The following is an 18,440-nucleotide window of genomic DNA, read 5'->3' on the forward strand; positions in this document are numbered from 1 at the left end:
ATGCAACATAAATAAAACTAAAAGCCATTTTGAAAAAAATTATTATTGTAAGCTTAAAATAACAGCCATAAGTTAATAATATGGACATTACATGGAGATGAACAACTTTAACTCTCATTGTGGGGTGAGGAAAAAGAAAATATGTTCATAATTCATTGTATTCAAACCCTTGTGGCAGAGTTAGCGACGAAATGTTGTTTCTTCATTCACAAAACTGAACGCACCTTTGCTCTGCGGACCCTGCAGTACGGGACTGGGGGGATCTGAGTGGGTGCGCTTGTGTCCGGGAGGTGGAGGAGGAGCTCTCTTCTTAGACAGAGTGGAGCTGCCTCCTGCACTCGATTGAGATCCCAGCGGCAGAGAGGTGGGCGGCCCACAGGACGGAGCTGAAACAGTGACCATATGATGATGTGATTGGCTCAGAAGCAAGAAGACTCGAGTGCACCAGAGCACAAGAGCAAAGACAGTACCCCATCATCATATGTGGAGTGTAAAGAGATAAGCACCACCAAATTATTCTAAAAAACATCAGAATGGTTCCAGAATGTAGGTGGGGGACTGAAATCTGATTCGATTAAACAGAGATTCAGCAAGCACAAGTGGTTGTGGTGTAAGAGGTTGTTTTATCATGCAGAGTTGAGCCCAACTTTGAAAGTTGGTGTGTTTTTTGCAGGTGACACAGGCTTTTTTGAAGGTTTCATTTGAAAGAGCACATGAATGCATGCGTTCAAAACATGTGCACTAGGCAGATTCATCCTTATATCATGTCTGAACCTTCTTTCTTCAAAAGCTGCAAGCAATAAAAATATCCTTGCACCCATTAAAAACAGAGTTGCTGGTACTGTATATTTGGCCCTTTTCACATCTGGTAATAAAATGCGTTTTCGTCGATCCAATCACGAGTGGACAACAATTAGTGTGTGAAATGTTTGAGCAAGTTCACTTTCATGCTCAAAAACGTATTCGAGAGTGTTGGAACAGCTGCACACCTCAAGTGCTCATTTAAAAGGGATTGAAATTTGCTTGCATCAACATGCAGTTTTACTGTTTTAGTATGTCAAAGGTTTAAGACCATATTTACATTTGTGACATGACAGCGATAATGCATTTGTAAACTGTGTGTCATATTAGTGTTATGTAATGATTTGGCATCTTTACACATAATAAGCACATACAAAATTGCCACAATTACATGGAAAAACTGTGTGTTGGCATTATCTGAGAGATTTTGGCCCTCATTGCGTTCCATATATGCTTCATATGTAGTGTACATGTACTATAGTATAAGCTTAAAAACCAAAGCTGAGTTTTGGCTTAAGGTTCAACTGATTGCATTTTACACCTCCCCCGCAATTAGAGTTAACATAAAAGATGCTGCAACATGCAAATCTACAACAACCGTCCCTCACCTGTCCAGCTTGCTCTTCTTATGGTCAGGCCCATGCATACAGATTTTAAAGGCATTTTACCTTTTGCAGGGGTCTTGCTGGCTATGGTGGGTCCCTCTGACACTGGAGATGCAGGGGTTTCGGTGGAGGTGCTGTAGACGGGGTTGGCAAAGGCTCCATAGGACAGTCTCTGCTTGTCCCTGTGTCCTAGATACCCCGGCAGGGTTAACTTCTCCTGAGGAGACACGCTGGACGAATGACAGAAGCTCTGAGGACGAGGAGAACGCTCCTTCTTCACTGGACTGGGCTGAGGATTGAGAAAAAAATGACATTACATGAGTAGATTTTTAAAGTGGTCAACATCTTCTACAAAAAGTTGCAATTACAATCAAATGCATTAGGTGGTGCTGTGGATACGTGATGTTGACGTGGAGGTGTGTGTGCTTTCATGTTCAAGTGTTGCAATGTTTTGATTCTTAATGGTGTTTTCAGTTCTTATGTGTCTAGTCATGGATCTCTGTAAATGAGGAGCCACTTTTCAAAGTGTATTTGTGATACACTTTAAAGCTCTCATCATTTTCAGTGTCTGAACAGGCATATTGTTGGCCTTTTTACACTCAATTGTTAACTGTTTAATGTGACTCATATAGACATTAACTCAAGAGTTTCCCATAGCTTCAAATATGCATTTATAAGTGATTTTATATGTGCATTACCCTAATACCAGCAATATATTTTCAGGATTGTTGGAAAGGTTATTTTGGAACCAAAATATAGAGTAATAATAAAGTTTGGCTATTTAAAATGGCTGTTTTAGTAAATTTCAGTTATTTTATTAATAATTAATTCATCATTAAAAGCATCAGAGAAGCATTGGCTTAAAGAAAATACTCTGATTGAACCCCTTTGTAAATGTAAACATTTTCATAAGTAACTGCAGTTTAATCAAATTTAATATCAGTATATACACGCACCGGCCACTTTATTAGGTACACCTGTCTGACTGCTTTTTTAAAGCAAATTTCAGCCAGTCACATGGCAGCAACTCATACATTTAGGCATGTAGACATGGTCAAGAAGACAATCTGCTGCAGTTCAAACCAAACATCAGAATGGGGAAGAAAGGTGATTTAAGTGACTTTAAAGTTGGCATGGTTATTGGTGCCAGATGGCCTGGTCTGAGTATTTCAGAACTGCTGCTCTACTGGGATTTTCACGCACAACCATATCTAGGGCTTAAAGAGAATGGTCCGTAAAAGAGAAAATATCCAGTGAGCGATAGTTCTGTGGGCGCAAATGCCTTGTTAATACCAGAGGTCAGAGGAAAATGACCAGAGTGGTTCAAGCTGATAGAAAGGCAACAGTAGCTCAAATCACCACTCGCTACAACCGAGGTATGCAGAAGAGCATCTCTGAACGCACAACATGTTGAACCTTGAGGCAGATGGGCTACAGCAGCAGAGGACCACACCAGGTGCCACTCCTGTCAGCTAAGAACAGAACACTGAGGCTATAATTCACACAGGCTCACCAAAATTGGATGGTAGAAGACTGAAAAAACGTTGCCTGGTCTGATGATTCTCGATTTCTGCTGCAACATTTAGATGGTAGGGTCAGAATTTGGTGTCAACAACATGAAATCATGGATCCATTCTGCTTTGTATCAACAGTTCAGTCTGGTGGTGGAAGTGGTGTAATGGTGTGGGGAATATTTTTTGGCACACTTTGGGCCCATTACTACCAATTGAGCATGGTGTCAATGCCACAGCCTACTTGAGTATCGTTGCTGACCATGTCCATCCCTTCATGACCACAGTATATCCATCTCTGATGGCTACTTCCAGCAGGATAACACACCATGTCATAAAGCACGAATCATATCAGACTGGTTTCTTGAACAATGAGTTTACTGTACTCAAATGGCCTCCACAGTCACCAGATCTCAATCCAATAGAGCACATTTGGGATGTGGTGGAACACAAGCTTAGCATCATGGATGTGCAGCCGACAAATCTACAGCAGCTGCGTAATGCAATCATATTAATATGGACCAAATATCTGAGGAATATTTACAGTACATTGTTGAATCTATGACACGAATGATTAAGGCAGTTCTGGAGGCAAAGGGAGGTCCAACCCATTACTATTAAGGTGTACCTAATAAAATGGCCAGTAAGTGTGTATATATATATATATATATATATATATATATATATATATATATATATATATATATATATATATATATATATATATATATATTATGTATGTTTGCCCTTTTTCATAGTACTGTACATGTTTTGTTTTTACAGAACAATGCTCGTGTTTTAAATTTGTTTATACTTTTGCTTATGCTTTCATAAAGAGATCTTTAATCACTACCTATTTACACTCAAGCTGTTCCAAACATATACTAGTTTGTTTCCCTGCTTTTTTATGGAACAACAACAATCCTTACAGGTTTTATACAGGTTTGAAACCCCTTGAGAGTGAGTAAATGATGACATATTTTACATAGTTAAGGAGAAAATTCCATTTCCAGCAACAAGCACTAAATTATGAATTAACTCCTTGTACTTCTCATGCAGCGTTTTATATTATGATAGCAGAGTAAAGTGGAGCTCCAGTACAGAGAGTTATGAGATAAAGTGGAAGGCAGATACACACAAACCTTGTCATCCAGGTCATCGTCACTCTCATCAATCTCCTCCAGCCGCAGATTCCACTCATACTCCACATGCACATGAGGATTAAACCTCCCGGCTGCTGCCTCCACCAGCTGCACAATCCAATCACAGAACCATTAACATAATACACTTCTAATGCCACAAAAGGTCATGTTTTGTGTCATTTAAAACACAATTGTTCAGTGAAGCTGAAGGTGGCTGAATGGCAAAATTCTTCCCAATTAACAGAAAAACCATACGTCACTCACTAGCTCTTCACACTGTACATTTCTCAGTCGTCTGGCGATATCCAATGCTGTCTCCCCGTTTTGATTAACTGAAATAAAATACAGAAAGTCCATGTTTGATTTGCATATATAACAGAAATTTTAACTGAACAAGATGCAAAACTCAAAGCTTTCAGGTTAGGTGTGTCAACTTCAATGAATATGAAAAGAATCTGAAGAATGAAACATATTGAAAGATGAGCCTCTAAGCATGCAGACAGACATGTGTGTCCCAGAGGCCTGTTTTTTCAGTTGAGATCTATAAACCTCTGTAGAAGCTCAAATAATTCCTTGAAAGTACTATAATATATATATATATAGATATACACACACAGTTAAAGTCAGATTTATTAGCCTCTGTTTATTTTTTCCCCCAATTTCTGTTTAACGGTGAGATTTTTTCTACACATTTCTAAAAATACGTTTTAATAACTCATATCTAATAAATGATTTTATCTTTGCCATGATGACAGTAAATAATATTTTACTAGATATTTTTCAAGACACTTCTATACAGCTTAGTGTGACATTTAAAGGCTTAACTAGATGAATTAGGTTAACTAGGCAAGTTAGGGTAATTAGGCAAGTTATAAAACGATGGTTTGTTCTGTGTAAACTATCGAAAAAAATATAGCTTAAAGGAAATACTGATTTTATTCTAGCCGAAATAAAACAAAGAAGACTTTCTCCAGAAGAAAAAATATTATCAGATTATCTGTTAAAATTTCCTTGCTCTGTTAATCGTAATTTGGGAAATATTAAAAAAATAAATACAATTCAAAGGGGGGCTAATAATTATTACTTCAACTGTTTGTACACACACAACAGTTCTGTCTGGTTCTCCAAACTGATTGGCTGATAGCCGTGCTATATTCTGCAAATAACAGCACTAGTACAACCTCATCACCCTTCACCCTTGTGTATTCCTCCACCCGCATGCAGCGACAAGCAGAGGACACTCTACAGTTTGACAAATGTTGCAGCTATTGGACAACATAATGTAAAGCATAATTTCGAGGCATTTTAGTCGCAAAATGTAATTTTTTAGTCTGCAACTATGCAGTTTATTTATAAGGATAGTGCCTATTTTAAAAAAAATTCTAATTTTAAATATGCAGTGCATCAGTTGCCATGAGAATGTCTGAGCAGACCAAAGTAAACGGTTGACTTTCGCCACAAGATGACGACAGAGACCACATAATAAGTCCATAGAGGAAGAAAAACTCTGCATTTTCTCAACATAACTTTCAAACTACAGCTGATCAAAACATTATAAATCAGGTAAGCGACATTCTAATTTAATCTCTCTCTCTTTTGTATTTTGTAGTGCTGTGTTTATAGCACAGAAACTGGTAGTGTTTGCATTACTTTGGGTTTTTCAGGGGTAATTATTGTGATCTCCTGATTGCAACAGAGAAATACTGGGAAATCTCTGTAGACTGATGGCGTTTCATGCCCTTCAGCCTTATAATCTTAAAATGTGTGCAAAAATCACCTGTTTTGTCATCACTTTAGACATTACGCTAGAGAATCATTCAAATACTAGCTCTAAAATGACGTTGGTGAATGAGCAATGGTTTCTGCTGTTCTGACGTCAGCTGCAGATGTGAATGAATGGGGTTAAGAAAGTAGTTCTTCTTACAAAATGGTTTTTAAGAGTCTTCATGCTTGATTTTCTTTTTTTATGTACATGATGGTGCCGTTGAACTGTTGTGTAAACAAAATTACACACTTGTAGCAGTGCAATGTGGCTGTATATCGTCACTGGTGGGACACTAAGACACTCGGCTGTAATTTAAATACTTAAATTGTTAATGTCTGTGTGATTTTTTGGGGTTAGTGTAATTGTTTTTTAAATCATACTTTAATTTGGCCTAAATTTAGACTAAAATTTGTCATGAAACAAACGTTAAGATTGTCTTTTTCCACATATTGTGATATACATCCAATTTAAACATTCCTGAAGTTTATTTGACCAGAAGTGAACAAAAGTCATTTTGAGGGGGGAGGTAAAGTTATGGTATTTGATTAAAGATGAGGACAAAGAAATTTTCACAAAATAATGAAATGCAAAGATACCTTGTTTATACCTTGTAGATACCTCTTCTTCAAATAAGAAGAGTTAATTTTGATTTCATAAAAGTTGCAGAAATAATAATAATTAAAAATGATTGCAGAAATGTTTGTTTTTAATAAACTCTGACAAACAATGAATCAATTGAAGAAGTTTAACATAACAACATCACATTTAAATCTGTCTTTAATTTTTTTCTGTGTCTCTGTCAAAACATTGTCAGTGTGTAGCCAAAGCTAATCTACTTACCCAGGTCAATAGACGGTTTTCCCCTGAGCAGCAGTTTGAGACACTCTGGCTTCTCATATGTGCAGCAGTAATGGAGAGCAGCGTTTCCACTCTCCGTCTGTCTGTCTAGAGTCCCACTGCACAAACACATACAAACATCCATATTCACCTTCCTGCATGTTAATCATCTCTTAGTGAGCAACAAATGCACACCACAGTTATGTCTACTACCTGTTTTGGACAAGAAAGTCCACCAGGTGCAGGGAAGTCTGGTCTGATGTCCGAACAGCAAAGTGCAGAGCTGTCTCTCCCGGGTCCTGTACACAGAGAGTCAAAACCAAAAAAAATTACTGAGAAATATTTGCATTCATTTACAATTTTTTTCCACATTTTTCCACATTTTTTTCAATAATTTGTTGATGCACCTTTGGCAGCAATTATAGCCTCAAGTCTTTTTGAATTCAATGCCACAAGCTTGGCACACCTGTCTTTGGGAATCTTTGCCCATTCCTCTGTGCAGTACCTCTCAAGTTCTATCAGGTGGGATAGGAAGTGACGCTGTACAGCCATTTTCAGATCTCTCTAGAAATGTTCAATAGAATTAAGGTCTGGGCTCTGGCTGGGCCACTCAAGGACATTCACTGAGTTGTTGTGAAGCCACTCCCTTGTTTTTTTGGCGGTGTCCTTTTGTCATTGTCCTGCTGGAAGATGAACCGTCGCCCCAATCTGAGGTCAAGAGCACTCTGAAGGTTAATTTCCATTTGTACATTACTGCATTCATCTTTCCCTCTATCCTGACTAGTCTCCCAGTTCCTGTTGCTGAAAAACATCCCCACAGCATGATGCTGCCACCACCATCATGCTTCAATGTAGAGATGGTATTAGCCCGGTGATGAGCGGTGCCTGGTTTTCTCCAAACATAACACCTGGCATTCACTCCAAAGAGTTAAATTTTAGTCTCATCAGACCAGAGATTTTTGTTTCTTATGGTCTGAGAGTCGTTCAGATGCCTTTTGGCAAATTCCAGGCAGGGAGTGTCTTCCGTCTGGCCTGATTGGTGGATTGCTGCAGAGATGGTTGTCCTTCAGTAAGGTTCTCCTCTCTCCACAGAAGAAGGCTGGAGCTCAGACATAGTGAACATCAGGTCATTGATCACCACACTGACTAAGGCCCTTCTCCCCCGATCACTCAGTTTAGATGGCTGGCAAGCTCTAGGAAGAGTCCTGCTGGTTCCAAACATCTTCCACTTACAGATGATGGAGGCCACTGTGCTCACTGGAACTTTCAGAACAGCAGAAATTTTCCTGTAACCTTCCCCAGCCTTGTGCCTCGAGACAATCCTGTCTCGGAGGTCTACAGACAATTCCTTTGTCTTCATGCTTGGTTTGTGCTTTGGCATGCACTGTCAACCCTGGGACCTTATATAGACAGGTGTATGCCTTTTCAAATAATGTCCAATCAACGAATTGACCACAGGTGAACACCAATTATGCTGCTGAAACATCTCAAGAGTGATCAGTGGAAACAGAATGTAACTGAGCTCAATTTAGAGCTTCACGGCAAAGGCTGTGAATACTTAAGTACATGTGATTTTTCAGGTTGTAAATTTTTTATTAATTTGCACCAATTTCAAAAATCATCTCTTTTTCAAATTGTCATTATGTAGAATTTTGAGGAAATAAATGAATTTAATCAATTTTAGAATAAGGCTGTAACATAAAAAAATGTGAAAAAAGTGAAGAGCTATGAATACTTTCTGGATGCACCGTCAATGTGCTATAAAGCATGTTCTTTCAATTGACCAAGTGCGAACAAGCAAGTTTCAGATCCTCTTAAATGAGCCAGAAGATTCTTAGAAAATATTAGTGCTTTGTCACATGCAAAGTTTTGAGAATGTTTTTAGGTTGCAGCTGTCTATGTGGGATGAAAGAGCTCTCAGATTTCATTTAAAATATCCTAATTTGAGTGCTGAAGAGGATTGAAGGTCTTAGGAGATTAGAACACCATGAGGCTGATTAATTAGTAATCTTTATTTTTGGGTGAACTAACCCTTTAACCCCAAGTTATGGCTGTTTTAAGCTACAAAGTCGGAATATAGGCCACAAAAATAACAAGGGAATGACTCATGAGAGCATTTTTTTTCAAAGTGTACCCACTTGTGTGTCTCTTTACCATACAAATGCATAAAAGATGCTACTCTGAATTTTTTATGCGCAAATAATATATATATATATTTTTTTTTAATTGAACAGACAAATTTCTCAAATATTATGGCAACATTAAACATATACAATTTAAACACAGTCAATGATGTCTTAAGAAAACATATGTGCATCAGTAGATTAGATCTGTGCATTCTATTTGAATGTGAAAACTGCTTAATACTGTACACCTGCATAAATAACAACAGCAAAAGACAAAAAAATCTGATTGGAAAACAATGCAACGGTAATATAACCATATATAAGAAATTTGATTATTTTCTGTACTAACAGACCTACATGGAAAACTTTTATAAATACTATGTAATACCCACCTTAAATTATTTACTTATTACTTTTTTGTGGAGGAGCCAATTACAATTTCAACATTTTTACAAGGTCAAGTAATCATTTTTAAGCAGAAGAAAAAAACGGGTTCTGCGCAATTCCAAATCAATCTAATTGTATACATATACATTGTACACTTAAAACAACATTTTGGCTGCTTTTTTAAACTACTTATTTAAAATTGTCTGAAACAACACATTCTTGCCATTATTTTTTAATTCAAGTTTATTTGTATAGTGCTTTTCTACAATAATTATTGTTAAAATATTCTTTCTCAAAAAATACCTAATTGTTTTAGGTTCAATCCACTTAAAGCTGTAAAAACAATTCAGTTAGGACAACAGGAAGAAATTGTGTGAAATCCGGCATTTTGAATAGTGTAGAAAATAATACCTAATTAATAAATTAAATAAAATAGTTTAACTATGACCAGGACGGTAATCTAAATAGCGAACATCAATCATTTGTCCTTTTTCCATGCATGTTCAAAAATGGAGATGAAAAGTTGACTAACCAGCCAACTACATTGTATTTTGTTGCTTATATTTTGTGTACACTTCATATTGATCATATATATATATATATATATATATATATATATATATATATATATATATATATATATATATATATATATATATATATATATTATTTTTACTTTTGTAAATTTAAGTCAGTGTTTCTCAACCACATTCCTGGAGGACCACCACCATTGCATGTTTAGGATGTCTCCTTTGTCTGTCACACCCATTACAGGTCTTTCCCTCTCTGCTGATGAGCTTGTGATCTGAATCAGGTGTGTTTGGTGGGGACTGGAAAATGTGCAGAGCTGGTGGTCCTCCACAAATGGGGTTAAGAAACACTGCCTTAAGTAACATTTAGAAAGCTGCACTTTATCACTTTTTACATTGTAGACAACTGTAGTTCATATAAAATATTTCTGTTGTTTTTTGGGGCGGCTCTTTTCTAAAACACCAACATTGCCTTTACCCAGGATATACAGTTGAAGTCAGAATTATTAGCCACAAATTAAATTATTTTTTCTTTTTTAATATTTTCCAAATGATGTTTAACTGAGCAAGGGAGTTTTCACAGTACGTCTGATAATATTTTTTCTTCTGGAGAAAGTATTATTTGTTTTATTTCGGCTAGAATAAAAGCAGTTTTTAATTTTTTAAAAACCATTTTAAGGTCAAAATTATTAGCCCCTTTAAGCTATATTTTTTCGATAGTCTACAGAACAAACCATCATTATACAATATCTTGACTAATTACCCAAACCTGCCTAGTCAACCTAATTAACCTAGTTAAGCCTTTAAATGTCATTTTAAGCTGTGTAGAAGTGTCTTTAAAAATATCCAGTCAAATGGCATTTACTGTCATCATGGCAAAAATAAAATAAATCAGTTATTAGAAATCAGGTATTAAAACTATTATTACAAATGTGTTGGAATTTTTTTTCCACTTTTAAACATAAATTGGGAAAAAATAAACAGGGGGACTAATAATTCAGTGGGGGTAATAATTCTGACTTTAACTGTATATAGAGATTTTAAACATAAAATGCCTTGCCGAGGACTGAAATACTCTTTAACCTCAGGCCGGTCCCATTTGAATGAAGCAACACAAGTCATCTGTCCTGAAATCAGCTGATATACTCTCCAAGGAACAAATGGCCATATTTCTCTAAATAGTTAAATGTATAAATCATTTAGTCCATGACAAACTATTAGTCAGAGATCAATACCTGTCCTGCTTCTGGGAAAGGATCCATTAGCTCCACTCCATCTGCATAGAGCTGAATGAGAGCCATCAAGTCTCGCGTTCTCACCGCCTCGTACAAGTCGCCCTGTCTGGCTGTGGCTGTAGTGGCCGTTCGCCGAGCGAACCTGTGCTCCACGTACTTCGCATTGATGTACTCCTTCCTCTCGGTCCTGAAGGAATGCATTTGAAAACAGCATTTCAAAGCACATTCTGCTGAACATTCATTAGAAAATCAATCTTCGTCCTTCGCTGGAAATAAGTAGATTTAGAATCTCTGCTAGATCCAGTGAAATATGGATTAATTTAATTATTAGTCAAAATATATTTGAACTCCTGTGAGCTTTTTGTTTTATTATGCATTTCTTAAAAAGTAAAATCAAATAATTTTCTGAGTAGGTGTCAAATAATATCAATCATATCAATATCAATATAATTTTGATGGTTTTAACAGCACTTGTAGGGTTAAAACCATTATTGTGCAAACGCTCTCATCTGGACATTACTTTTAGCTACTGTTGTATGAGTTAGCACAATAACTACTAAACAGATGGACTACTCTACAGATATTGCTGTCTACATGTCCTAATGTTTTCTAGGTAGGCTGGTACTTACATGTCACTTGATGGCGCTGGCTTTGGTGAAGGACTCGGCAGATTCCCTTCTAATATTTCGTTGAAACTACTGTTGCCCACGTTCTTAGCCAGCTGGGGAGACATCACAAGAAGTTGTAAGTTATTATAACAAAGCATATGTAGAATTTGGGTGACACTGTGGCTCAGTGGTTAGCACTGTCATCTCAAAGCAAGAAGGACGCTGGATTGAGTCTCGGCTGGGTCTGGAATCTGCATGTTTTCCCCGTGTTCGCATAGGTTTCCTCTGGGTACTCCTGTTTCCCCCACAGTCCAACGACATCCAGTACAGGTGAATTGAATAAACTAATTTGGCCGTAGTGAATGTGTATATGGGTGTTTCCCAGTACTGGGTTGCAGCTGGAAAGGCATCCGCTGTGTAAAACATATGTTGGATGAACTGGCGGTTCATTCCGCTGTGGCGACCCCTGATGAATAAAGGGACTAAGCCGAAGGGAAGTAAATGAATGAATGTAAAATTTGTGTGTGGCACTAAGTAAACATACATTCAGCTAAGAGCTGATCTAAAAATAAAAACAAAAGACATTAAAGTGTAAATAATGTTTATAAATTTAGGATCCATAAGACCATTTAAGATAAGATGCTGTTTTTTGATGCACCTATCAATTTTTTGGGGCTTTTTTTTCAGATTTTATTTAATTAAAAAAAAAATAAAAAATGTCCAAAATAAAAAAAACTGAGTTACCAGAATTAATTACAAGACTATTAAACTTTTATGACTTATACAAACATATATTGTAATCAATGTAAGTTAAGTTCCTTGCCCAGTAGAGGGTTAAGTGTTTATCACATTTTATCAGTTTGTGTCTGTAAATTTCAAGTATAAATATATATTTTTAAACCATAAATCTCCACTTCAGCCTTATAGTTTTATTCATATCTCTATTCTAAAGGTTTTTAAAGAGGTATATGTTCATACTCTAAGTTTTATGTCTGGCCAATTATACAAAACATGTCATTTGTTTGTGATTTAATTTTCTGCCTGGCTGTAACTGGAACCTAACAATATGTGTTTTATTGTATCAATGATGAAAACAGCTTAGAATCTGTGTGTAGGCCATGATATTTTCTGCCAGAAGTCTTTGATTAATAGAAATGTCTAACAAACAATCACTATATAAACTTGAAATCTTCTGTAATATTCATTCATTTTCTTTTCAGATTAGTCCCTTTATTCATCAGGGGTTGCCACAACGGAATGAACCGCCAACTTATCCAGCACGTTTTACAGAGTGGATGCTCTTCAAGCTGCAACCCATCAATGGTAAACACCCATACACTCTTATTCACACACATACACTACGGACATTTTAGCTTACTTAAATCACCTATAGCGCATGTCTTTGGATTGTGGTTGAAACCCACGCGAACACGGGGAGACCTCCACACAGAAATCCCATCTGACCTAGCCGAGGCTTGAACCAGCGTCTTTCTTGCTGTGAGGCAACATCGCTACCCACTGCTCCGCTCTTCTGTAACATTATAAATGTCTACACTACCACTGCATCTTCGCTAAATAAAAGTATTAATTTCCTTATAAAAATAACATTTGACGAGTTTTACCAAGAGTTCAGAGGTTCCAAGTTTGTCAAGCTCCATGGATTGGATGCGCGAAATATGGACTCCCATTTCCCTGTGGATTCCTGAACACTCGATGCACGTCAGGATGCCGAGGTTAGTGGATAACCATTTGGGCTCTAAAGTAGATAGAATGGAAGAACATTCAGTCTTTTATTATAGCTGTGGAGGGCAGAGTGTCCTGCCATTCACTTGTGAGCCACAAGGTGGCGCAAACATCTATAATAACCTTGTCCTGATAACTTGCTGCTTACAATAGAGGAAATCCCATGATTGATTTCCAATTAGATTAACAATTAAACTGTTAATTATTCATTTTAAAGCGATATTTCAAGCAAAAATTTAAAAACTATTATCATTTACTAACCCTTCACATGTTAAAAACTAATTTAACTTTCATTCTTCTGTTGAACACAAAAGAAGATATTTTGAAGAACTCTGGAAGCTGGTACCCATTGACTTCTGTGGTTTTTCTTTTCCTACAATAGATGTCGATGGGTACCAGCAACCAGCATTCTTTAAAATATCTTCTTTTGTGTTCAACAGAAGAAAGAAACTCATAAAAGTTTAAAACCACATGAGGAAGAGTAGATGATGAGATCATTTTTATTAATGCACCAGCATTACACAAGCATACATCAACAAATTAAATGATTTTACAGTGAATTAAGGGCTAGTAGGACTGTAAGGAGCATCAACGATTGATCTTTTAATTGAAGCACTTAATCATTAAATGTAATGTCTAATATACAACTTCAATAGAGCTTCAGAAGTGTAACACTGACAATTGGTGCATGTGTGTGTACACGTGAGCAGTGTTTTGTCACTCTGTGTCATTTTCTTTTCAATTTTGCATAATAAGAAAAACTCTTGTGAATGTAAAAGGGCCATTGTTTGGACACATTTATCTCCAAATTATGCATGTAAACGATGTCTATGCATTATTGGCAATCGATAAAGTGAATCGATTTAAAGGATTATATAATGAATAGATTGTATCCCTACTTGCTGCATTGATAAAGAGAGGAAAAGTTGTGTCAGATTTTATTGCAATTGAACCTTCGATAAGCCACACATGAAAACCGCCACACACCAATCGTGGTTAAGCAACCGTAGTGACACGCAGGAGGTCTGTCAAGCTTTCGAGTGAGGGTAACAAGCCAAAGTGTTGTGTATATGGACTGTGTAAATCTGATACCCGGTATCCCAAAAGTTTGGACGGTGTGATGGAATTTTTTTTCCTTTCAAACCTAAAACCCAATCTCTGTGAGGGGAGCTAAAAGAGAGGGGTTAAGTTGGTTTTGTTTTCGATATTCCCAACACTTTCAGTGATAGATGGCAATAACTCGCAAACCTCTTACCCTAAACAGATCTAAACTGTGTTTCCTACAAAAATACAAAGCAGGTTATGTTTCCCAGCTGTCTTTTTTTTCTCCGCTCAATATTATGAACACTGACCCGTTTCAGCCCTCACCATAGCAGTCATACTAATAGCAATCATATTTTCATCTGTTTTAAGCTACGCACATTTGAAATTAACAGAAAAAAAATGAGATATGATCACAATCTAAGCATTTGCAGTCAATATACTTCACCCGCAGCTGTTTTTCAGTCATTTATAACCCTCATGTCCATGCCTACAATTCACTGATGTTTTTGTCCGTCTTTTAGAGATTTAGTCATTGGTGACAGCATTATACCGGGTTAGTGTCTGCTTTTATATTTTGTGTCGGATTAATATTTGCTGGTAGGGAAAATCTATTTGTTCGCTTCTGCTATTTATACTTTGATTTGCATTTCAATGTATTTATTTTTTTCCACTTAACTGCTAATTAGAATAGAAACTTGATAAAAAGCACACAAACATACTGACAGTTTTAGGTACTGTGCGTTGTTATTGGTCAATGATGGTAATATTCTGCACAATTCCTTCAATTTCCCCTTTCTGGCTGTTCTTTCTGTGAATGAAATATGTAGTAGCACTGTCCATCCGTGTTTCCTCGTCAGTTAGTAATGCTATATTTCATTGCACGTCAATTAATCTATCAGGCTTTTTGGCAAAAAAAAGGGAAATCACGCTTTAATTTGCAGTTATTAGATTACTTTTAAATTTCACCTCTCCTGCTGTGCATGAGCTAAGCTGTTGAATGGTCAGTGTATGAGATGGCTAGGCTAACCTAGCTTTAATTTTGATGAAATTATTTTCTAATCAGTTGCGTATTATGTCGTGAATAAACCCCTATAAAGCATACTGCAGTCTTTTTTTTTTAATCGGATATCTCACCTGTTTGCCAAAAATGACTAATTATATCCCTGGGAATGTCTGACACCGGCGCATACATACTGCAATAGACATGCCAGACATGAAAGCTTGACAGGCATAGCAACAGTAACTAAAGAGGGTGGGGCTTAACGAAGGGTAAATTAGGACTGCACAATATTGAAGAAAATCAGACATTGCAATATTTAATTTTACAGCCATTTATATTTTCCAGTATGAATACAATCTCACCAGAATAGCTCTATTTGTAAGCAATTGATCATTTTAGATTGATTTGGATGATTTTGTAGAGGAATGTCTCTGCGTAAAATTTGATTAAAAATAAACAAGCAAGTTAAATGCAACAAAGCAGAGGTACAAATTAAATAAACAATGATTTATTCTTTTCTAGGGAGTCAAACAGTATTCAGAAACAGAAATGAAATAATCAAATGTAAAATAATTTCATTGTGTAAATAATTGTACTGTACAATTAATTTTTAGGCTACAAATATTAAATATATTGTACCAAATTGTCTTAAATTTGCTTGGAATGCGTACACAGTCACAGGTCTTAAAAACAAATGCAAATAAGCTTTTGCTGTAAGGGTACAATTTGAAGTGACTCCTAAATTCCTGAACTGTAATTTCTGACTAACAATAAACTCAACTCTACATTGCAGATCCTGCGATGTGACTATTGCAGATTCGCACTGTGATATTGATGCTAAACTATATATTGTGCAGCCCTAATTGCAATAACACTTTCAAACGTAATACTTGGCTAACCTGGAGCCCCACAGTCACAGCAGACTTCGTTTCCAGGAATGCGCAGCACGTCCTCGATGATGGCTTTGGTCAAGTCCTCCAAACTGTCATCTCCAGCACTCTGCTCCCCACGAAATGCCATGTTCAGAGCCTCCTCCTTACTATTAGTCAGCACCGAGATCCATCTGCACATCACACAAGCACGTGTTTATATGCATTAAACGCCCGCACACCACCACAGATGGACACGCACATGTGATTTCACACATACACATGAAGACAGGTTTATACACAAACAACCATTTAGTCTGTCTATCAATATATAGGTGTTATGTTCGTATTCGATTGACAACAGACCCTTAAAAGCTTACAAATCGACAGCGGAATATACTACATGTTATTTAGTGAATATTTACTAAATAAGCACAATGATTTTCATGGAGATTTAATATTAAGCTGGATATGCACTTATAAGCTGGATATAAACTTGCATAAGCTTTTTATTTTGCCTGCTAGTCAACTTCATTGACTTTCTTACTTTAAGATTCACAATCAGAATCAGAAAGAGCTTTATTGCCTGGTATGTTCACACATAGGAGGAATTTGTTTTCATGACAGAGCTTCAACAGTGCAACAGAATTACAAAGACAGAACAAAAACAGGTTTATTATTTATTATTTATTTTTTTATTGCAGACATGGAGCGTATTTTTTTTATTTCTTTGATTAAAAATAACATAAACAATAAAAAAAAAACTTATCCTTAAAAAAGTCCTTACTGTCTATGATCAATTTATTCCTTCCTTGCTAAACAAATAAAATCTTCCTGATTTAATAATAATAATAATAATAATAATAATAATAATAATTTCTTACATTTATATAGCGCTTTTTTGGACACTTGTGCTTTACACATTTTTGGGGTGGGATTTCCTCATCCACCTGATGCACAGACTGCACACCACACACCAGCTGATTGGTGGAAAAGAAGGTGATGAAGCCCATTATCATATGGAGATGGTTAAGAGGCCATGATGGACAGAGGCCAGTGGGCAAATTTGGCCAGGGTGCCGGGGTTAAACCCCTAATCTTTTTTCGAAAAACATCTTGGGATTTTTAATGACCACAGAGAGTCAAGACCTTGGTTTAAGGTCTCATCTGAAAGACGACGCTCCCTGAATAGTATAGAGTCCCCTTAACTATACTGGGGCTTTAGGACCCACACAGACCGCAGGCTGAGTGGCCCCTGCTGGTCTCACTAACACCACTTCAGGCAGCAACCCAGCTTTTCCCTTGTGGTCTCCCATCAAGGTACTGACTGGGTACAGCCCTGTTTAGCTTCAGTGGGCGACCATGTAAGAGTTGCAGAGAGCTAGCTACCGGATTGATATATATATATATATATATATATATATATATATATATATATATATATATATATATATATATATATATATATATATATATATATAAATAAAACCTATTGAACTCCTGTGGAGAGATCTTAAAACTGATGTTGACAAAAGGTGCTCTTCCAATATAAGAGACCTGTAGCAGTTTGCAACGGAAGAGTGGTCGAAAATTCGTGGTTAGAGGTGTAAAAAGCTTATTGACGGTTGTAGGAAGCAATTTTTGCAATGGGTGTGCAACCTAATATTAAGTTAAGGGTGCCAATAATTTTGTCCAGCCTATTTCGGAGTTTTGTGCGACATTATGTAAAATGAGCTTTTTTCCTCCCTTTTTTTTCCAACAAACTCAAAGGGAATAAACATGTGTATAGTAAAACATGTTAATGCAATACTTGTCTGTGAGAAATACTTGATTTACTGAAAAAAATTCATGGGTGCCAATAATTTTGGCCATGACTGTATATAAAATTTACAAAGCTCTAGCCTTACACACAGGCACAATCTACTCTGGTTAACACGCAGAAGCTCAGATACACACATCTCATTTACACACATGAGGGAAATAACAGATGAAGATCTCGACCTCACACATTCACACTTACATCACAAACTCCTGTTCGTCCTCTGCCTGGAAATGATATGTTCGATTATCTGCAGAGGGAAAGAGGCAGAGAGATTATTAGGATGAAGAAAGTCCATTACGCTAACTGGCCTTCAGTCCCTCAACACTGCACTGAGTGCTCTCTGGCTCAGTAATGGAGTTACACTTCGAGCACTCGGCACGCATGAAAGTACTCTGAAGTTTAGTTTCTGTGTAGAC

The 18,440-nt window shown here is 36.7% G+C and overlaps 1 protein-coding gene across 6 annotated transcripts in view; it reads right to left on the reverse strand.

Moving 5' to 3' along the window:
- Positions 1-18,440, reverse strand: part of asap1a (ArfGAP with SH3 domain, ankyrin repeat and PH domain 1a) — a 91,934-nt gene that overhangs the window by 11,573 nt on the left and 61,921 nt on the right. For 3 of the 6 annotated variants that reach the window (XR_015477464.1, XM_087238620.1, XM_087238622.1), the window contains 11 exons: positions 18,223-18,271; positions 16,234-16,397; positions 13,170-13,303; positions 11,569-11,660; positions 10,940-11,126; positions 6,875-6,960; positions 6,665-6,780; positions 4,324-4,391; positions 4,060-4,167; positions 1,470-1,695; positions 225-386 (listed from right to left, as the gene is read on the reverse strand). Coding sequence is in view for 4 of the 6 variants with exons in the window: in XM_087238620.1 (XP_087094746.1) it covers positions 225-386; positions 1,470-1,695; positions 4,060-4,167; positions 4,324-4,391; positions 6,665-6,780; positions 6,875-6,960; positions 10,940-11,126; positions 11,569-11,660; positions 13,170-13,303; positions 16,234-16,397; positions 18,223-18,271 (1,392 nt within the window). In the remaining 2 variants the exon portion in view is untranslated. 6 annotated transcript variants of the gene reach the window in all.

Source organism: Danio rerio, chromosome 2 (genome assembly GCF_052040795.2).
Source record: "Danio rerio strain M-AB ecotype USA chromosome 2, GRCz13ab, whole genome shotgun sequence".
Classification (NCBI taxonomy): Eukaryota; Metazoa; Chordata; class Actinopteri; order Cypriniformes; family Danionidae; genus Danio; species Danio rerio.